Source organism: Myotis davidii, unplaced genomic scaffold (assembly GCF_000327345.1).
Source record: "Myotis davidii unplaced genomic scaffold, ASM32734v1 scaffold233, whole genome shotgun sequence".
NCBI lineage: Eukaryota > Metazoa > Chordata > Mammalia > Chiroptera > Vespertilionidae > Myotis > Myotis davidii.
The window spans coordinates 2,736,450-2,759,591 of record NW_006285917.1 but is presented as its reverse complement, the minus strand read 5'-3'; the positions used below and the strand labels follow the sequence as shown (position 1 = coordinate 2,759,591).

General features: G+C 42.2%; 1 protein-coding gene across 1 annotated transcript in view; it reads left to right on the top strand.

Moving 5' to 3' along the window:
* The window catches only part of LOC102757875 (sodium channel protein type 8 subunit alpha-like), a 99,887-nt gene that overhangs the window by 6,436 nt on the left and 70,309 nt on the right, over positions 1–23,142 (top strand). Inside the window, exon 2 of the mRNA XM_015559559.1 lies at positions 2,040–2,367. Within this exon, the coding sequence (XP_015415045.1) occupies positions 2,092–2,367 (276 nt within the window). The 5' untranslated portion in view covers positions 2,040–2,091. The remainder of the gene's footprint in view (positions 1–2,039; positions 2,368–23,142) is intronic.

The window sequence follows — 23,142 nt, the reverse complement described above, 5'->3', positions numbered from 1 at the left end:
CTTGTGGTTCTGGCCTCATTAGTCCTGCGCTGTGAGTGAGCCGACCAGCCTGCATGTAGACACTGCTTACTGCCTTTGCAACGCGTAGCGATCACACCACTAGAGAAAGCTAGGGTCTCTGCGGGTGTACTTATAAAAGGAGCCCCTGGGTGTTTCACTCCCAAACTATTTAGAGTTAACTCTGCTACTGTTCTCCCGAGGAGCCTGGAGTTTTATGGATGGTGCCTTAAAGTGGACCCTGAGGGCTACGGAGGAGGGAAAGAACAACCTCTAGCTTTAAAAATAAAAATCTCAGATTGTCTTTGTGGGGCTCACCGAACTACAGGAAGAGCAGCGCCAGGAGGACCTGATGAACTGCCGGTGACACCCTAAAGCTTTCAGGGTTAGGCTCACCTGCCAGGGTCCTTTTGTGCAGTCACCAAACTCTGTGTCCCTTCTGACATTAGGGAGTCCTTTGTCTCAAGGCATGGATTTCCATAAACCTGTGTAAATGGAAATGGAAATTGCTGTCAAATACCATGCTTAGAAATCATTGGCTCTGTTTTGGCACTACCTCAGTTTTTCTTTTCAGAAGGGAATTGTGGTTTGTTACTCTGTTCTCTCTTCCCGTCCTTCCTGCTTTGAACCCCTCTCGGGTTGCACGAGGCTTTTCTGCTGTCACTCACCCCGCAGGGCTGCAATGCTGTTGCATCAGGAAGTCCTCTAAAATGCCTCTCCCGTCTGCTTTTCCTTGCTGCTGTGTGGGGGTGCGGAGAGCAGTGTCTGCCCTCTCCACAGAGGAAAGTGTTTTGCGTTTGTCCCTGGCAGGAGCTTGGTCATCAAAGAAGGTACTCCTGAGCTTTTCTACTGGATGGATTTTACACAGCCTGGTGAATTGAAAAATACCTTGAAACAGAAGAGCCAATGCAGATGGAAGCTATTTTGTCTCTATTTTGTGCCTCCAAAGTTTTGAAAGGTTTAGTGTTTTCAGAAGCTGGAAAGACTGACAATTTACCCTTGTGTTGTCCTTGGAAGTTATAGTATTTCTTTGGGAAATGGAGTTCCAGAAAAGGAAGGTGACTTGTCCAAAGCTAACACATACGCCTGGGTGACATTAAATGTGCCTTACTAGTTTAGAATAAAAGTTCCTTGAGGATATTGAATTTATTTATTTACTTTTTAAAAAAATATATTTTATTGATTTTTGACAGAGAGGAAGGGAGAGGGACAGAGAGTTAGAAACATCGATGAGAGGGAAACATCGATCGGCTGCCTCCAGCACACCCCCCACTGGGAATGTGCCTGCCACCAAGGTACATGCCCTTGACCAGAATCGAACCCAGGACCCTTCAGTCCATAGGCCGCCGCTCTATCCACTGAGCCAAACTGGTCAGGGCTGGAATTTATTTCTGTGCAGTAGTTATATGTGGTTCCTAACAATGAGTTGCATCTTTTTTTAAAAATATATTTTATTGATTTTTTTTTACAGAGAGGAAGGGAGAGGAATAGAGAGTTAGAAATATCGATGAGAAAAAATGAAAATGCTGCATTTTTTCTGTTTTCTAAAAAAAATTTTTTAAATATATTTTATTGATTTTTGACAGAGAGGAAGGGAGAGGGACAGAGAGTCAGAAACATCGATGAGAGGGAAACATCGATCGGCTGCCTCCAGCACACCCCCCACTGGGAATGTGCCTGCAACCAAGGTACATGCCCCTGACCGGAATCAAACCTGGGACCCTTCAGTCCACAGGCCGATGCTCTAGCCACTAAGCCAGACCAGTTAGGGCAATGAGTTGCATCTTAAGTGAATAATAAATACCAGCATTCAGGAAACTCCCATCTTTTGATCTTCAGGCTGATCATTCCCCTGAGGGGTGGTTATGACATGACCTAATCCATTCACGCCGCAGATTTTTCTGAAGAGAAGTGTAACCATGTCATGGAAGAAACGATGTGATGCAGAGGCTGTGGGTATAGGCTGAGGGAGACGGTTTAGGCTGTCCTCCTTTCCGAGCAGTGATTGATGAATGCTGTCTGTGTTGCTTTTCCTTCCAGAGCTGGCCTGTCCTGGACGCAGCATAACTAACGAAGCTGCTGCAGGATGAGAAGATGGCAGGGCGGCTGCTCGCACCACCAGGCCCTGATAGTTTCAAGCCTTTCACTCCCGAGTCGCTGGCAAACATCGAGAGGCGCATTGCCGAGAGCAAGCTTAAGAAACCACCAAAGGGAGATGGCAGCCACCGGGACGACGATGAGGACAGCAAGCCCAAGCCCAACAGTGACCTGGAAGCCGGGAAGAGTTTGCCTTTCATCTATGGGGACATCCCACAAGGCCTGGTCGCTGTGCCCTTGGAGGACTTTGACCCATACTATCTGACGCAGAAAGTGAGTGGCAGGAGGTGGAGGGACAGCTTCACATCCCCTTTCCTCGCAGGCTCGGGGCAAACGGGAGGAAGAGCTGCCTCTTTGCCAGAGTTTGGATAAGTAGTTAACCTTTCGTTGCAGTTCTGGCTCATGGGGGTTATTTTTCAGTTTAATTGCTGCTAAGGGTCATTTGTGGGCTGTGGCACTTCTGAACTCTCTTAATAAGACTTATGTTTTTTGGCTCCTGCCCAGATTAGAAGAAGAGGACATAAATGGAATGGAAGTATTTAATAGAGTCCAAGAAAGATGACATAGTAAAAGATGGTATAGCCCTAAAGAATCTCACACTCACATTCAAAATTCTATCTTTAAATATAAAGATGGCCCTGGCCAGTGTTGCTCGATGGTCAGAGCGTTGGTGTGCACTAAAGGGTCTCAGGTTCGATTCCCGATCAAGGGCATGGACCTGGGTTGCAGGTTTGATCCATGGCCGGCACGTGCAGGAGGCAACTAATCAATGTGTTCCCTTCTTCCCTCCTTCCCTCCTACTCTCTCTAAAAATCAATGGAAAAAATATTCTCAGCTGAGGATTAGCAAAAAATAAATAAAAATAAGGTTGGTGTTGGTATTGTGACATTAACACAGCCTGTTAATACAGTGGAGATGATAGATTTGTACTCTTACCAGCTCTATGTTTTACATTGAAGCATCACTACTGGGCACAGGAATAGAATAGAGGAAGCCAAACTGGGTCAATGAGGAGAAACTCTGGGTCTTTGGCCTTGTTACACAGTTGTCTGGGTTGAGCGAGCACTGATTCTTGCATTAGAGTCTATCCTGTTATTCCTGCTAGTAAGGAGCATAGGTGAAAGAAATCCCAATCTTCACTTGGTCGAATTTCAAAACTCCCTAACAAATAATCGACCAAACCTTGGGTTTCTTCCTCATGATTAACTTACAAAACAAGGCAACAAGTAGAGAAGCAGATCCCCCGGATAACCCACCAGCCAAGCAATTAGCCATTGAACAGTGAGGACTAACAGTGGATACCATTTTAGGGGATCCCTCTTTTAACAGATGTCATTTAAGTAATTAAATCAATTGTTTTTCCAGATTCGGGAGAGGGGGGGTTGTGTAATTATATTTTTATAAATATAAAGCTTAACTAAACTGCCTTTATTAACAAAACTGCCTTTAATTAAATCTCCTTTTAGTATTTCCATTTTAGAAGAAATTTCCGTTTCTTTGGCTTAATTATGGGACAGAAGTAAGACCAGGCCACTAGATCTCTTTGACTTAGTTATACTTATGGAAGCACTTTTAGTTCAGGATGGCAAAAGCTTTTAAGACACTCTCTACACAAAATGGTCCTACCTAATAGGAAAAAGTGGAACCAGTAGCTTATATCTTCCACTGGGAAATTTAGAAAGTGTAAGGAACACAACATAATATAAAGAACAGTAGACTGGATGTAATAAATCCTGACTCTACCATAATTTACCATGCTTACTATTTCTGTTTTTCTTTTTTTAGTATATGTATTTTTCAAGCTACAAAGTAATTTATGGGAAAAGAAAGTAATAAGTGAAGAAACAAACTTCTCAAAACTAATTCATGCCCTTTAGCGAGTCACTGCACATCGATAGACCTAAATTTTCTCATCCAGAAACTGAGAAGTTGGACATAATTTTTAAGGATTTTTTTTCAGATACCAAGTTCTGGACCTAAGCAGTTTTCATAAACTGTCATCAGTTTCCCCATTTACTCTTCCCTTTTTTGAAGTTTAACTTTTTTACATGGGCCTTTGCGAGTAGGGGTACGTGGGTGAGAGAGGAGGCAAACTTACTTTCTGGGTGAGTGAATAAGGGAGCATAGAAACTTCGACTGTTTTTAGAAAAATATTTTAGTTGTAAAGTTTTGAAATATATTTTCTTCCTCTTTCCTACACTTGCATCCATGTCCTTATTAGAACTATAAATGAATGATAACTTGCAGGATTCAGGTTGTGCCTACTTAAATAAGTTTGGCCAGTTGGTATAACTTTTTCAGAAAGTACTCATACCCATAAGCAGACAGGGAAAGCCCTGTGGACCCTTGCCTTTCAGATGGCTAAAACCTCTTCACTTTTATTTGAACTCTTGATTTTTCTAACTCATATACAAATTAAGTTTTCTTTTTTGAGCCTGAATTAATATATGAAAAACATATAGAGCTATTCGCTGTCAGAGCCCCAGTGTTCCTTTTCATGCCTTCCCCATGATCCCTGCCCCGTAGACAATATCTAATGTCTCAGACTTCAGTGGCCCTGGCCTGGGGGAGAGGAGCCAAAGTGGGTGGGTTTCTGGCCCTGGTCAGTATCATTCCTTAGCTACGCCAGATACTGATAATGTTCCACGAGGGACTGGCTTTCGTGATAGACAGTCTGACTTCAGCCTTTGGTTTCACCATATGGGTAAATAGTTCGTGGAAAGAATAGCTTTAATTGTTATGTTGTTATTTTTGAAATCCTTTAAAAATAATTGTGAACTATACCACCATACTATGCCACCATGCTGAAAAGTTCGTTAAGTACCTAATTCAATGATTATTATCAAGCAAAGTAACACCCATGACAAGAAAGAACATTAGTAGCACTTCAGAAGTTTTAATTATACTTTTAAGTAAGGGATTTTTCAGTTGATTAAAGATACGTTTGCTAAAGCTTACTTGCAAATCTTCACTGGCATTACTTCTTACTAACTAGGCCTTTCACTACGTCAAATTAGCAAGGCCTCCCGCTTCAAGGAAGCACATTGGGGATTAAACCAAAATAAAAAAATCTTGAGGTTAGAAATGACTTTAAGAGGACGTTCCGTTCTATAGTTTTTCCAGAACTGCCTTAAATACTTCTTGCAAACTAGAATTTCTTTCCTTTGCTAAATGATGAGAGTGGATTTCTTTATCTTTTCAAATTAATTAATAGTTTTTGTTACTCTCATAGAAACTTGTTTCTTATTTTATTCCCTCTTTATTTTAAGGGTGAAAGAAAGCTCCTTCTCTGTTAGTAAAGTCCTGGTTTACTCCCATTGTGGATTTCACACTATCCAGGCACACAGAGCCTTAAAAATTTGTATATCATATTTTCAGGATACTCTTGTACCAGCTGGTGCTGGTTTGAGCTGTCATCCGCTTCTTGTCGTCCTCAACAGTATTGTCCTCGTTGCATTTCAACTGACTTCCCTGCTGGTTCTTGAAAAAACCTGGATCATCTCTTTGGATTGCCTCAGACCTCCCAATGCTACAACATTTTCTTTGCCTCTTGGCACCTTGTTCTAATGTCTCCTTTCTTTGAAAGAAAGCCTTCAGAGTAGGCTCCTACCCCTTTTCCTGTTTCTTAAAACTGGTCATTGATTTATGTATTCTTTTTGTTGAATTTCGTATGTCCTCTTATAAGAAAGTCCTGGAGGGTGGAGATACGGGGAGGTGGAGGAGGGTAAAGTGGGGATAAATGGTGATGAAGGAAACTTGACTTGGGGTGGTGAACACATAATACATTGTACAGATGCTGTGTTGTGGAATTGTGCACCTGGAACCTATATAATTTTGTTAACCTCAATAAATTCAACTTAAAAAAAAGTCCCATAAACAAAAACCCAAATTATAGAATTTACTGAGCCTTTAAATAGGGCAATGCGGTTTCCCAAAGCTCATTTTACCTTCTACTTTTCATGTCTGCCTTTTCCTGCAAATTGATGGCTACCTAGAATCATAGAAAATTATATTATGGTAGCCTTAGAGAGCCTCTCATTTAGCCTCCTCATTTTATAAATGTAATGAAGTGTAAAGTACTTTGTTAGAAGCCAACCCACCATCCCTGGCCAGTGTGGCTCAGTTGGTTGAGCATTGTGGGATTGATTGTGGGATCAATTCCCAGTCAGGGTATATGCCTGGATTGCGGGCTTGATCCCCGACAGGGGACGTGCAGGAGTTTCGATCCCCTCTCCCTGGTCATACAAGAATCAACCAATGAATACATAAATAGGTGGGACAATAAAATTGATCTTTCTCTTTCTCTCTCCCCCATCTCTCTCTCTCTCTCTCTCTCTCAATTAAAAATACTTAGGGGAAAAAAATAACAGCCAACATCATCATTAGTCATAGAGCGAGGACTAGAACCCATACCTCCTAACTCTTAGTTCATTACAATATATTTCTAGTTCCCTGCATTTCTAATTTTTCACTAATTGGTCCTCAGATTCAGCTGGCTCTGTTCTGAAGCTAGATAAGGCAAATATAGAGACAAAAAAACAAACACAAAAACCCTGCTTTTTCATTCACATCCCTGATAATCCCCGTGGTTTATGGACCCTTCTTAGGATGGGTCCTAAGAAGTGCAGTGCTTCTGAGGAAAGGATGGCATTCGTTTCAGCTCCAGTATTGTATCTTCTCAAGTGAAGGGGCTCTGAGTAGCCTAGCAGCCATAGACAAGGTATTCCACGGACATGGGCTCAGTATCAATATCGCCACAGCTGTTCAGCTGGATATGTAATCTGGAGGCAATTTACTTAACTTCTCCACAGAGTCCTACTATTTAAAGGAAGGTTATCTCCCACATGTGCCAATCCCCTACCAGTGGTCGGCGAACTGCCGCTCATGAGCCACATGCGGCTCTTTGGCCTCTTGAGTGTGGCTCTTCCACAGAATACCGACTTCTGCGCATGGGCCACGAAGTTTCAATCGCACTGTACGTGCGTGCCCGCACGTGGTATTTTGTGGAAGAGCCACACTCAAGGGGCCAAACAGCTGCATGTGGCTCGCGAGCCACAGTTTGCCTACCAGCAGGATGGTTTAGTGAAAAGAACACCTAACTAGGAAAATAAAAACCTTCGTTTCAGTTCTACCTTTGCCTCTTGTTTGCCCTTAGTCAAATCACTCAAATTCTCTGGCCTTCAATTTTTTTTATCTATAATATATGCAAGATGCAGTTGGACCTGTCTCTATCTCTCTAATTGTGTTTCACTTTTATGCCTATCACATGTTTTAGCAGTAGCAAACTACTAAGTGGTTTCCTTAGTGTCTCCTCTTTTCTAGCTTCTATCTCCTCCTCTTGGAAAGTACTCTGTACTTTAACTTCACCTTTTTTTAAATTAAAAAAATGTATTTTTATTGATTTTAGAAAGAGAAAGGGAGAGGGATAGAGATAAAGAAACATCGATGAGAGAGAAACATTGATCGGCTGCCTCCTGCATGCCCCCTACTGGGGATCAAGCCAGAAACCCTGAAAGGAATTGAACCATGACCTCCTGGTTCACGGGCTGACACTCAACCACGCAGCCACATGGGCCAGGCTAATTTTACCTTTTAACACGATCCATTCGTCTAGGTCCAGACCTGAGGCCTCTTTTTCTTACAGCCTAACTTGATTCTCCTACCCCGGAACTGTCTTCTCTTCCTTCTGAGTTTCTATAACACATTATGGTCTTCAGCTCTGTCTTTGGTAGGGCTTTAGGTTTAACTCAGGTTAGGTGTGGCAGGGCACCTTGTTCCTTACACTCTTCTCCTTACATCACTGATATTAGAGTCATCAGCTTCCCACGTGAAGAACTCTAGTGATGGGGGGAGAGATAGAGAGAGAGTGTGTGTCCCATGAGCTTCTGGCAGAAAATCCTTGCAGAATCTTTTTTTCACACACTTTTAACAGGCTGAGCGGAGACAGGCTGTTAAAGGAGAGTTTACATTCACTAGGTGTGATCTGAAGTGTTGCTAATGAGGTGTTGCCTTGTCTACTTTTACACGATAAACCTAGATGCTGCTTTCTGTTTTAAATAAAAACAACATATATTAAAACTTTGTTTTATTTTGCTATATTTTTGCAACAATATAAGAAAATAAAATAGTGTTTTCCTTATTTTATTCACCAAATCAAATTGAGGCAAATATTTGTGAGCTGATGGGAGGTAGGTCATTCTCAGGGTGACGGATTAGTGATGTTCATGTTTGGGGTTCTTTTCCACCCTCCAAGCAGCATTATCTAGGGAAAGGAATTTAATTAAACATTCCCAAGTCAGAGTCCTCTATTATAGCCTTAGCAAATTAGACCAAAAGTTGTGAAACCTTGTTTCTGATCCCATTGGATGTCGATCTAATTGTAGGTGATCTTGAGCTTGTCACTTAACTATTCAGGGTCTCAGTTTCCCAAACCTAGAAAATAAAGATTATGGTACTGGCTAATATCTCACTTACTGGTATAGGGTGTTGTGAAGATCATTTCTTGACTACCCTATCTAAAGTGAAACACCCTAACCCTAGCTGGTGGATAGAGCATTGGACTGCAGTCTGAAGGGTCCCAGGTTCGATTCCAGTCAAGTGCACATGCCTGGGTTGAGGGCTCAATCCCCAGTGGGGGGCATGTAAGAGGCAGCCAATCAATGATTCTCTCTCATCATTGATGTCCCATCTCTCTCCCTTCCTCTCTGAAATCAGTCTATATATATATAAAAGCCTAAGCGACTGGTTGACTGAGCGACCAGTTGCTATGATGCGCACTGACCATTGGGGGCAGACGCTCAACGCAGGAGCTGCCCGTTGGTGGTCAGTGTGCTCCCACAGAGGGAGTGCTGCTCAACTGACCGACAGATGCCAGACACCAGGCTTACGCTGGCAAGCGCAGCTGCAGTGGCGCAGCCTCTCCCGCCTCCATGGCAGTGCTACCGAGTGGAGTGGTGTCCGCAGGTGCAGAGGGGCCGGGACGAGCAGGAGCGAGCGGTGTGGTGCCAGGCCTGGGCTCGGGCTCCTCCCTGGCCACCTGCGCTTCATGCACTACTACATTCCTCGGGGCATATTGGACTGCCGGTTTCGGCTTGACCCCCACAGGCCAGGGATCGGGCTGAAACTGGCAATCTGACATCCCCCAAGGGGTCCTGGATTGTGAGAGGGCACAGGCCAGGCTGAGGGACCCACCGGTGCATGAATCCATGCACTGGGCCTCTAGTAAAAACATATTTTAAAAAAATGAGATGAAATAGCCTATTGCCTGAACACTGCTTCATTTTTCTCCATTGGTGTATAATTACTTAATTTATTTATTAACTATTCATCCTCTTATATTTTCTTCAGCCAGAGCAGTGTCTGCCCTATAGTAAGTGCTCAGTCATTATTTGTTGAGTGAATTAATTAATCTTATGAAACAATGCATATGAAAACACTGTGCTTTTCTAAATGCTTTGAATAAAAAAAGGTAACATTATAATGAAAAAATTTTCCATCTGCAAAAATGAACTCTAGGAGGAAAAAAGACAATTACCAATATATATTTTCCTTTCCCAAAGAATTAGTTTCCTTTAGGGTCTCAGGAAGTAGATCAGGAAATAGGTTTCCTGATGTTTTGGGGGTATTTTTCAGAGGGCTAGATAACTATTGTTAAGTGTTAGCAGTCTTGACATGCCTCTTGTAGAACCTTAGAACTTGAAGAGACTTTATAAGAGGCATTAGGTAACAGCCTCTATCTAGTGCTTGAATTGATACCTGATTTATTGGTATCACGTGTGTATTAAACAAGTCTACTTGTATTAAGTATTTTGTTTTTTTCTTGGCTGTATGAGCTATCATAACTGACTATAAAGGAAATGAGAGAAGCTGGCATGGAAAATATAGTGGCTTGGGTTGCCTCATAATAAAATATGACCCATTTATTTAACAAATACTTCTTGAGTACTTCCTATATGTGAGGCATTGGGGGCATTAGGTTGTTATGGGGGGAGATTAATAAAGTCAATTCTTTACCATTAATTAGCTTATAACATGGGAGTGTATAATGTGATACCACTTTTGACAGAGGGACCCCAGAACGGGCCTTACTTCATAGTAAGAGTGCTATTTGAATTACACCTTGGATTTTAGGAAAGAGGGGTAGACGGCAACACTCCAGCACAAAGAACAGTATGAACAAAAGCTCAGAGACTGGACATAGGACAATTAAGGAAAAGCTGAGTCGTATGATTTGATTGGAATGTGGGGAAATGACAGGAGCAATGGGAGACAACGCTGGGAAGGGAGAGCTGGAGCTAAATCACAGAGGACTTACAGTGTTAGACTAAGAAGTTTGGTGTCTACTTGATAAGCAGTCGGGAGCTACTGAAGGTTTTTGAATTGTAGTAAGGACATGTGAACAAAGCTGTGTTTTAGGGAGGTGGGCGTGGCAGGGATATGCAGGATGGACCAGACGGAAAGAGAACTGGGGCAGAGAGACCAAACATGGAGTAATGAGGGTCTGAACTAAAGTGATGGAAGTGGAAAGTTAGGGGAAGGGATAGTCAAGTCTTTTGTTATTGTGGAGGATAAAGGAGAGTTGAGCATTCCGTCATTCATTTGATAAATTGTTATTGAGCATTTTCTGTAGGCCCAGCCTCTGTTCCAGACAAGTCCTATACACTCTTGGAACTTAGTTTTGTTCAGAGACAAGTGAAGAAATAACATCATTATGAATAATGATAAGTGCATTGGTGATGATAATACGGTCCAGGTACTTTAGTTTGTGGTGCTCTGACTTGGTACGGAGACTAAACTTGGAGAATCCAGAATAACCAAAGGCTACATGATTACTCAGACATTAGTGTCTTAATTAGGCTTTAAGCTGGTACTAAATCATAAGCTTTAAAAGGGACCTATAATGCAGATATTCTGAGTTGTTTAAAACCCAGTATTGTCACTCTGTTGAGAGTTTGCCCATCTTGGATTTTTAGTTCAATACATTTCTGCATCAGTGTGAGCTATAGGGGTTCCTGCAGATAAACCTATAATTTTCTCCAGAAAAGAACTTCTGGGCTTCTTGTCTTTGTATAAGTACTAAGTTGTGATTCCAAAGTTCTGAGCTACAGTGTATGAGACAACTGTTGCTTGAATTCTAGGATGTGTGTTATTAGCTAATCACCTCAGTCCTAACATTCCACTGATTGGTAATTTTAGGAATTAGTCTATGATGGCTTCTGCAGGGTGTGAGTTATGGAACCTTACTCTGAGAACTGACCTATTCAATGGGTTATTTAATAATAATCATTTAAATGTTGGAGGATGTTTAAAGACTACAACGATATTGATCATCTTCTGACAATACTTCTTAATTTAAATTTTATTTTTTAATTACAGTTTACATTCAGTATTATTTTGTACTAGAGGCCTGATGCATGAAATTCGTGCAAGGGGCTCGGCCCCCCCGCCTCAGCAGCGGCTGCCTCTGCCTTGGCCCTCACAGCCCCAGCCTCATCCGAAAGGTCATCAGGAAGGATGTCCTGTCTAATTAGCATATCATGCTTTTATTATTATAGATTAGTTTTCATGTGTATAGCATAGTGGTTGGAACTTTCCAAAGTGTTCCCTCCAATATTTCCAGTACCCACCTGGTACCATACACAGTTATTATGACATTATTGCCTGTATTCCTTATGCTGTGACTATTATGTAACTACCAATTTGTAATTCTTAATCCCGTCACCTTTTTCACCCAGTCCTGCAACCCTCCTCCCCTCTGGCAGCCATCAGGTCTTTTCTCTGTATCTATGAGTCTTTTTATTTTGTTTGTTTTGTTCTTTAGATTCCAGGTATAAGTGAAATCATATGGTATTTGTTTCTATCTGACTGACTTATTTCACTTAGCATAATATTCTCTAGGTCCATCCATGCTGCCACAAATGGTAAGATTTCACTCTTCTTTATGGCCTACTGATATTCCATTGTATATAATGTACCACAACTTTTTTATCCACTCATCACTTGGGTTGCTTTTATATCTTGGCTATTGTAAATAATGCTGCAATGAAGACAGGAGTACATATATTCTTCCAAATCAGTGTTTTGGGTTTCTCAGATATATACCCAGAAGGGGATTGCTGAGTTGTTAATGTCATTCCATTTTTAATTTTTTGAGGAACCTCCCTACTGTTTTCCATAGTGGCTGCTCCAATCTGCATTCCCACCAAAAATGCATGAGGGTTCCCTTTTCTCCACATTCTTGCCAACGGTTGTTGTTTGTTGATTTATTAATGACTAGTAGCCCTGTGCACGAATCCATGCACCAGTAGCTTGCTGCTGCCCTCCTGTAGCTCCCCTAGCCCCCCTCTGCCCTGCCCCCCACCCCCCATAGCTTGCTGCCCTGCCCCCTCCTGTAGCTCTCCACTGCCAGCTTGTACCTCGATGCCCCACCCTCCTGCTTATCCTTGATCTGGTTGTTACCAGGTCGGTCGTTACATAACAACCATTTGCATATTACAACTTTAGGATCGCCATTCTGACAGGTGTGAGGTGTTATCTCATGTGGTTTCAATTTGCATTTCTCTGATGATTCGTGACTTTGAGCATCTTTTCATGTGACTATTGGCCTTCTGTATGTCTTTTTTGGAGAAGTGTATGTTCAAGTCTTCTGCCCACTTTTTAATTGGATTGTTTGTTTTTTTGTGTTGAGTTTTATGAGTTCTTTATAAATTTGTATATTATCCCTTATGAGATATATCATTGGTGACTATCCTCTTCCATTCAGTAGGTTGTCTTTTCATTTTGTTGATGGTTTCCTTTGCTATGCAAAAACTTTTTAGTTTGATGTAGTCCCACTTGTTTATTTTTTTCTTGTTTCCCTTGTCTGAATAGATATTGTGTAATGTTTGTTCCCCCCACGTCCCGCGTGGTTCAGGGTTCAGGATCTGGAAGAGGAGCCGCACACAAATGAAAGAGAAGAAACAAGAGATAATTTGGAAATGCTGGGGGGCCAGGCGGGCAAGTCCAACTCAAGGGGAAGGACTTCCACTGGTGCTCAGGCTTCTCCAACCTTTTATTGGTTTGGGATCCACCCATAGCCCTTAGGCAGGCAATTTCCAGTAATAGGCAGACTAGCGCATCAGCAAGGATTTACATAATAGTAAATGGGGAAGTTGCTTCAGCTACCATTGTCTGGACTAAGCGTGGGTGCACAGCCCTGACCTTTGCAAGGGCTTCAAGGATCACCAGCCTGCTAGGTCCCTTGTCCACACCTCTCTGCTAGTGAAGACAATAGGCAGCTTCCCACAAGATATCTAAGAAAAAAAGATTGCTAAGAGAAATGTTCTGATAATATTTTAAATTAGCCATACTTTAAAGTTCTTTTTTAGTCAAGGAGAGTAAGACTCTATTGTCATTGTACAAACGAATGCTTATCTTACTAGTTGTTTCCAAATTCACATTAGTTTTAAAGTTCGTTCCATGTAATCCTGTTTGACACAGGTAACATTAGGATTGCCCCATTATATGACAGTTTTTGCCAACTCTGACTCTAGCAGAATTTTTGATACAGGCTCTGAAGAAGCATTCCTCTTCCAGACACTTCGTTGAAGTAACAAAGTATGGCCTATTGAATTAAGTTTGAATAAGAGATTCCTTCAGTTTCAGAGAATGAGGTATCCCATCTACCGTCAAGATCAATCCCTGTGCCTTTGACCTCAATCTCTACAACTTCACTCTCTCAGCTGTCCCCTCTCTTTTCTGTACTTTCAATCTTTCCCTCTCATATTAGTTCCTTCCCCTCAGCTTGTAAACATACTCAACATCTCTCCCATCCTAATGAACCCTCTCTTGACCTCAGATCCCTAACTAACCTAATCTCTCTTTTCATGCCATTGAAACTTTTAAAGGGCAGCCTTTATTCACCATCACCACCTGCACATCTCCCTCCCAGTCCTCCATTCTTGCAGCCTGGCTCTGCGACCTTACCTCTCTACTGACATTCCCATGATAAGATCCTTTATGATTTCAAGTTGCCAAATCTAACAGGCATTTTTTCATTTCTTATTAGTATCTCACTGAACCTCTGTATTTGAGAGCATTTATTACTCTATGATTCCTGCAGCTCTTTGCTTCCTTGGCCTAATTCTCCTTATATCTTGGACTATTCCTTCTCTTTCTCTTTCATTTTCTCCTCCTTTCTCTTAAATGTTAATATTCTCTGGGGTTCATTCCTTGGCCTATGTTCCTCTCATTTGGCACACTCTCTCTCCCTGGGTGACCTCATCCATTATCTCAATACTCTTGAATCTGTATCTTTAGCCTAGAACACTCCTTAAATATTCAACACATTGCCAGGCATCTCTAACTGGATTTCCCGCAGGTAACTCACTGTGCTCAAAACTGACTCGTTTTCTCTACCCAAACCCACTTACCTTCTTTCATCTGCTATTTTAGTTGATACCACCCAAATTCTAGATATTATTGACACCCCAACTTTCTGCAGTCCTTGAGGATCACTAATATTAGGGAGCTCTCGGTAGAATGTTGCACATTTTTACAAGAAAAAAATTATGGCTCAGAAATGTTCATTTACGTGTTCAAATTCCCTCAACTAATGTGTGGTAGAGCCAGGTTTCAGTTTCAGCGATGTGTGCATTTAATACTCATGCGCTTTCTATATACCATGTTGTTTTATTAGAGTATATTGCAGAATTGTTTTTTGTGTTCTGTCGTTTTTAGGTACTTTTCATCATTTTGCACAGCCTCAATATGAGTTAGCATGGTGTTTTGTTTTGTTTTAGTTTATTTGTTTCATATCATATCTTTAGCGTGTTATCAAAGACATAGAAAAGACTAGAAGACTTCTTTAACTAAAATTAATGAGTTTTTATTATGTAAAGAGCTGAGTATTTTTACATTCATTTGATAATTTGATGAAGGATAGAAAAGGTGATAACATAGTTTTAATTATATACATAGCAGAAAGTTGCATGTAGTTATAAGTAAGTTGATTGTAGCTATATAATTTTCTCATGTCCAGAAATTCATTCATTCATTCCACAAACATATCTGAACTGTCTACCTTGGGCCAGATGGGCATCATATTACATACTCTGCTTGCTAAGCTGAGAAAGTCGCAGTAGTTAGAAGATATACCATTGTCTTTACGGATCTCAGGGTTCAGTGAGAGATACTGATATGTAAACAAAAAAATGATGATACTATGCAAACTGATCTAAAAGAAGTAAGTACAAAATGTTGTGGGGACACACAGTAAGGAAGGATAGTTCTGTTGGAGAGAGCTGAACGGGGCCATCTTCAGAGTGGAGGTGACATTTGAGCTGGACCGTAAAGTATTAAAGTCTGGTAAAAAATAAATTCACTTGTTGGAGAAGAGAACAAAGAGTAGTTCAGGTATAAACAACAGTACATGCAAAGGCAGAAAAGCACGAAAAGTCAAATCATTCAAATAGTGACTTCGGTTGTGACTGGAGCATGGGGTGTAGTTTGGTTAAGACAGAAGATAAAGCTGGAGGGGCAGGTTGGATCCCACCTCGTGCATTCTAAGCAGATTTTATTTTCTCCCACTTCATAGTTCTCGGGTCTGAAATAACCTTTGGGGCCCATTTTGAGCCAGTGTAGCTATACAGGTATGTCCCAGTGACTCTGGAGTCTATGCTCAAGTGTTCTGCTGGCTTATATCAAGCGTGTGAATACTACGCAGTGTGACTGTTCGGCCTCAGACTGTCCTAAAGGGCACCCTGCGTTTGGAGCCCAAGGTCAGGAGGCGTGGAGGGGCAGCAGTCGTCGGTGATGACAATGGCACCATCGGAATCACAGCATTTATTGAATGCTGAGTCTGTGCTAGGACTGTATTAGGGACTTTCTGTGGATTTCATTTACTCCTCGTAACATCCTGTTAAAGTAGACACTTTCAGTCATTCTCCCTATTTTATCAATGAGATACCCGAACTGTAGCAACATAAGCTGCCTGAAATCATACTAGCTAATAAGTAACAAAGCTGGGTTTTGAATCCAGGGCTTGTGGCCTCAAAGCCTCTAAACCACTCTGCTCTGCTGCTTTGACCAAGAGAGGAGAATGAGAACAGATTCTAGAATATGAATACAGTGAATCAAGGGGTCGATACGCTTAGATAATAAACCTGTATTTTGCTCTGCCCTAGAGCAGCTGCAGTCTGTGCACCCTGCGAGGGTGAACGGGAAGAAGTTCAAAGGCAAACACATATGGAAGGTCAGCGAGGAAGAGCAGGAGGTTCAGAGGTGCCCTGTCTGGGGAGCAGCATCGTGCTGGCTCAGCGCTGCAGCAGGTGCACGGTGCTGCTGTCCTGCCAGATATGGCTTCCTTGAGCAGGATGTGGGCAGGAAGGGTGTCAGCTGCTCCAAATGTGGGTTGGAGGGCACGGGGTTACAAGGTCAAACCAAATCAGAAACTGTATGCAGAAGCACCTGGAAAACTGTAAAGCCGCAGACAGATGTGACATAGCATTATCTTCATCAGGCTTAAATTGGAGGAAAAGACCATAAAGAGCTGTGTGATCTCTGAGGCATATGCAGAGTTAAAGGAATTAAGTAGAAGAGGTTCCTTGATTGACCTGTGAATGGGATCACGGGACCTGGTGTGGTGAAGAGTTCAGGGCTAGACGCCAGGTCACCTGGACCCTAGTGACTCTCCTACTCCTGCTCTCCAGCTCTGCGCCCTTGGCTTGGGCAGAGCATTCTGTACTTGGTTTCTTATAAAGTGAGGGGCTACATTTGATAAGTACTCTTGAAGCTTTTTAAAACTGCAGTGTGGTCTGATCATTAAAAGCATAGGCTCTGGAGTTACATTATCTTAGAGCAGTTCTAAGTTTCGCCCCTTAAAAACTTTGTAGTCTTAGGCAAGTTACTTAACCTTCCTGCCTCAGTATCATCACCTATACCAGCCGTGGGCAAACTACGACCCGCGGGCCGGATGGCCCGTTTGAAATGAATAAAACTAAAAAAAAAAAATAAAAGATCGTACCCTTCTATGTAATGATGTTTACTTTGAATTTATATTAGTTCACACAAACACTCCATCCATGCTTTTGTTCCGGCCCTCCGGTCCAGTTTAAGAACCCATTGTGGCCCTCGAGTCAAAAAGTTTGCCCACCCCTGACCTATACAATAGTGCTTACCTCATGGAGTAGTTGTTGTGAGATAGTTGTTGCATAACACATCTGAGTAGGGTGTCTGCCACAGAGTAAATGTTTAATATGAGTAGGGTGTGTGCTGCAGAGTAAATGTTTAATACGTGTTAAATGTTATTATTTCTCCAAATAGACTGGAAGGATTAAAACACAAATATAGGATTTAGCGATCTCGCTTGCTCAAATCCTCATATAGTGGAATAGAGACTGGAAGAGGAGAACTCTAAATTTTCATATAGTTCAAACAAAAGTACAAGTATAAAGAGAGGTGGGGGACTTGCCTGTGTCCACATGTCCAGCTTCAGTTCAGTATTTCTAAGGCTGGCTGGGTACCAGAACACAGTACTCTGGAAATTCAGGCCAGTTGTGCCTTTGTTGGAGCCTTGCCTGGGACATCCTGGGACACTCACTGTGAATTTTCTTGAGGGACCCACTAAGCAGATCAGCATTAAGAAAGGTATCGGGGCTCTTTTCAACGTGGTGCGATCATTTTGACAGTACAGGTCATTTATTCCCGAGCAGCTTCCCAGTCTGCAGTAGGGTCTGTTCAGATTCGGGATTATATTATCCTTCATTAAAACAGGAAATCAGACAGGACGTTTATTTGTCTGCTGCCGTGTTGGCTGTATGGACAGGTTCTCAGAAGTGAGTGCCACTTCTCTGCTGATTAGCGGACCACTGGCTATGCTGTTCTCCCTGCTGTAGCTGCCCTTCAGAGCAGCTGCACTTACGTCATTAGTGGGTAGGAGAGGACTGCTCTGTGCAGGCACACTCAAACCAATAGGCAGCAAGGATGTTCCCCTGGCAAAAAGTACCAGAATTGAGAATTTGTAATTTGGGAATTTATAGTTAGGCAGGAAAGAGCTAACAACTATTGTTAAGTCAAACTGGCCAGTTGCCTGGTTCAGAAGAGGTACATAGGTCTAGGAGCATAAGGTATATATATATTAGGTTTAGGCAGGCAAGGATTTAAGGCTAGAGAAGTCAGTTAAAAATTAGAGGGTTAGGCAGTTCTAGAGGTTAAACAGTTAAGATGTAGGTGGCAAACTCTGGGAGACAGTCGTAAGTCCGTGTCAATCAATGACAGTTATAGTAAGATAAATTCAAAAGATATTGGTTCCCAGCTGCCCTCTGGGAGATGAGGACATCTCTCAGCCTCTAGGTCTGCATTACAGCCGGAAGGTCATTAGAGACCTGTGGGCTATCTGTGCCCTAACTGAGAGGATAACCTCAGGAGAGGGAGAGCTTGTTTGAGCGGAGAGCCACAGCGAACCAGGGACTGGATAATAAATATTTCTCTGAGAAGCTTCCTGTTTTGTGGTATATTCCACTCCTGCATTGAATACCCTTCTCTATAAGGTCTTTTCATATTTACGTACCCTTTATTACTTTAATGTATACGTTTTGTATGGTTAAAAAAATTAACCCCATCCTGGGTGAGTGTGGGGAGATGCTAATAAGTCGGCTGCACTGCAATATGCTGGTAACTCTGTATGTCATTGTATTGCATTTGCAGTATGCTGGGATTTGGCGTTGATGTGAATGTGCCTGTAACTGGCACCGTGTGCTTGTAACTTGTACAATGTTCCTCCCCTTATGTGGACCCCAAAGAGAATACATTTTAGCCTGAGTTATCCACAGCAGCACTCCTCCGTCGTGTGCTCCGAGGCCCATATTGCTAATTAGAAATGAAAAGCCTGTGCTTTTCAAAAGGCTCATTTTATGCCAGCGTGACACATTTATTAATACTCTAGGCCATAACTCGTTAAGAGCTGTTCCACTGCTCCTAATGGGCCGTGTGCTCAAACACATTCAGTGGCTGTTGTGATAAACTGATATTTCCCCTTGGGCAGCAAACCACAATCCAATTTCAGTTTCCCTTTTAACTCATTTACTTCACAAAGATCTAATTTAAGACAGATTAGGTAAACTATTGTTGGACTTTATGGGCACCGAGTGATTATTGCTTAAGAAGTATTCTGTAAGAATCCAAAGCTTGCTGCCCTTCCCAGCTTCTCCTGGGCCGGAAAGGGTCTGGTGTTGGAGCACAGTGTTGAAAGGGACGAACCTCCTTTTCTGGATCCTCACCAGATGTTTAACGATGATTATGGAGATTTAATCACCTATGTATATGGCATAAAAATTCTTTCATGTTTTATTTTTAAAAGTCAGCCCATCACCAATCTCCCTATTCATTCGCTCTACCATGTTCACTGTTCTGCTGAGATAAAAATAGGGGAAATAGGCCAGGAAGACGCAGCTTAGGGCACAGTCTGCCATGGGCTTGCTCCATGCTTCCCCTGCCCACAATAAGTATAGTTGTCAGGATAGCATTGGACACTGTTGGCCCTGGACTTGGCAGGGAGCAAAATCACCAATTCAGGAGAGTTCTACCGTGGTGTGATGTGAAAGAATAAGTAATAACAGGCTTTCTCCTCAAAAGTGTGGCTTGCTGCTTTGTTGCACTTAATCTGGGATGCTTCTATGTATCTTCTAAATCATAGATGTCAGAGCTGGAAAAGACCTGGGCACACCCAGCAGGCAGCCCTCTCTCTCATTTTATCAGTGCGGGAAATGAGATCCAGAGAGAGGCAGTGGCTCACCCAGGCCGCACAGCTAGTAGAGGCAGGTGACGGAGAGCCCCAGTGTTTCAGGACAACGTGACCTGAGAGGTGAGCTGGTGGTTCCCAGATCCTGGTGAGCACAGATTTCTCTGTAGCTGATTTAATCAGAACCTCTGGAGTGGGACATGTGAATCTGCATTTTTTAAAAATTGATTTTAGGAAGGGTGAGAGAGAGAAACGTTGATGTGCGAGAGAGGCATCGATCAGTTGCCTCCCGTACCCATCTGGACCATGAATTGAACCCACAACCTAGGTATGTGCCCTGACCTTCTGGTGCATGGGATGAGGTTCCAACCAACTGAGCCACCGTGGCAAGGGCATGAATCTGCATTTCTTTTTTCTTTTAAAAAGGCTACTCAGATCATTCTTAATGCAGCTAGTCTGACCTAGGTCAGGAACTAGTATTAGTGTATACCAAGGACCAGCCAACTCTGACCCATGGGCCAGATCCGCGCTGCCATTTATTTTTGTATGGCCCATGAGCTAAGAAGGTTTTTGCATTTTTATTTTATTTTTAAAGTATATTTTTATTGGTTTCAGAGAGGAAAGGAGAGGGAGAGAGAGTTAGAAACATCAATGATGAGAGAATGATTGATTGGCTGCCTCCTGCATGCCCCACACTGGGGATCGAGCCTGCAACCTGGGCATGCGCCCTTGACCAGAATTGAACCTGAGACCCTTCAATCTGCAGGCTGAAGCTCTATCCACTAAGCCAAACCAGGTGGGGGGGGGGGGGGGGGGTTGGGGAAAATTCAAAAGAACAATATTTTCTAATCCGTGAAAAATATATGAAATTAAAATTTTCTTGTGCATTTCTTGTTTTACTGGAACACAGCCACTCTTATTTGTTTATTTTTGCACTACAGTGGCAAGGTTGAGTTGTTGTAACAGAGACTATAAGGCCTACAGAGCCTATAATATGTACTGTCTGGCCCTTTACAAAAGAAGTTTGCTGATCCCTGATTTATACTATTCTATCTCTCATACAAGCACAGCAAGCACCTGCATTAAAAAGAGATTCCTGCCCTGATCAGTTTGTCTCAGCGGATAGAGCATCGGCCTGCGGACTGCAGGGTCCCAGGTTTGATCCAGTCAAGGGCATGTACCTTGGTTGCGGGCACATCCCCAGTGAGGGGTGTGCAGGAGGCAGCTGATCGATGTTTCTTTCTCATCGATGTTTCTGGCTCTCTATCTCTTCCCTTCCTCTCTGTAAAAAATCAATAAAATATATATATATATTTTAAAAAAGGGAGATTCCTAAGCTTTAAGTGTTTGTGTTGGTTCAAATACCATCTTGCTTTATGCAAAAGATTCAGTTATGAAAAATTACATATAAGTAAGTATATGCAAATCTAGTTCTTTTAACAAGGATATATGTTTTATTGTGATGCAACTTGCTACTTTAAGTATAGAGGATTTACCTTTTTTTCAGGAGGTGTAGTATGTACTAGATGTCTATTTGTCTGAATAGAAAGAGATCTGTTTTTATACTTGACAGAGATACTAGATGTAAATAATTGGAAAGGAATGATGATAAACTATTTTTATTCTATGTGCAATATTCAGTACCTAAATTAATTATGAAGTCTCTACTTTCCACATAAACTGTCCTTAATAAAGCCTTTATATTTACAAAACCATAGTTTTTTAATTCACTAAACATAACCTAGTTTCCCTCAGGATCATTGGTCCCCTTCTTACCAACTCAATACTGTACTGATTCAGAATCCTTGCTACCTCCTACTTGGTTTTGTTTTTTTTTCTTCAACCAAGGTCTAACAATGTTAATTTCCTAACGTCTTCCTTTACTTTTTCTTCTCCTTCTCTTTCCTCACCTTGGACATACAGCATTTGTTCATTAACCAATCAGCACTTATTGGGCACCTGCTCTATGCCACGCACTGTGCAGGCCCTGATTCTGTGATAGGAAATACCCTCATTGGTATCTCTAGGCCTATCCTTCCATCGAGACCACACTAAAAGACAAGAGAAATAGACAGTGCACAGTAGATTACCTTTTAAATCTTGTTGCCTGTCTCCTAAGGCCGGTTGGTGATTTTGCAAAGGTCTGATGGCTTTTTGATCCTGGGACATGGGGCAGTGCTTTCATTGTTGCCTAGGCTTTTATGTAGTGGACCCCAGGGGCTCAAATTTCTCATTCACCAGAGAATCCATCCCCCTCACCAGCTTTATTCCCTGCCAGTATTGCCACTAAATTGCCTCTCAATCTGGCACGGTAGAAGCTGTACAGGGGCTTTAAACTTGGCGTAATGTCCTGCTTTTTGCTGCGTGACCTTTGATAGGTGGTGTCCCTCTCCTGAGCTTTTGTAAAATGCATAGAGGATAATAATCCCTCCTGTACCCACACTTCACAGGAATATTATGAAGAGGTTATTTTAAAAGCTTGCCATTTTCATACAGGGAGTTGCCATAGAAACACAGAGGAGTACAAGGACTTCCGAGAGGGGATTTCGGGAAAGTCCTGGGCTCCTTGTTTCTTTGGGAAGCCAACGTATGGAAGAGGCAAGAGAAACAGCCCTTGGTTTAACGGTTAAACTTTAGGTTAAACTTTAACCCAGGGGTGGGCAAACTTTTTGACTCGGCCACAATAGGTTCTTAAACTCCACCGGAGGACCGGAACAAAAGCATGGATGGAGTGTTTGTGTGAACTAATATAAATTCAAAGTAAACATCATTACATAAAAGGGTACGGTCTTTTTTTTTTTTTTTTTTTTAGTTTTATTCATTTCAAAGGGGCCGTAGTTTGCCCACGGCTGCTTTAACCTAACCCCAGGTCTGTTCTCTCCTCTTGCTTATCGGATTGCGCTTTCCCTGCAGCAGACCCACCATAGTCAGTGCACTCGGGATGGCACATCAAGCGTTTTCAGAATGTATACGGCTCAGTGCCAGCACTGCTTTTCTTTGAGGGAGAGGATGGCATGACTCTGCCAGACTGAGAAGGAATAGAAGATGAGAGGGAAGGAGTTTTGTGTGTTTTTTTTAATCTGCCAGCAACTGTTTATTGGGAGCTCACGGGTTGCGTGTTGTATTGGAACTGTGGGACGAAAGGTGAGATTGGTTCCTGCCTTGTAAGAGCTTAAAACCTAGTTTCATGGGTAGAAGAAAGGTAAAAAAAAAACAAAAGCTTGAAGAGTAATGAAAGACACAAACTCCAAGTACAGTGAGTTCAGAAAAGGGAGAGCTCAGAATACTTGGAAATATTTAAAATATCATTTAAAAAGTGGGAACTCAGCCCG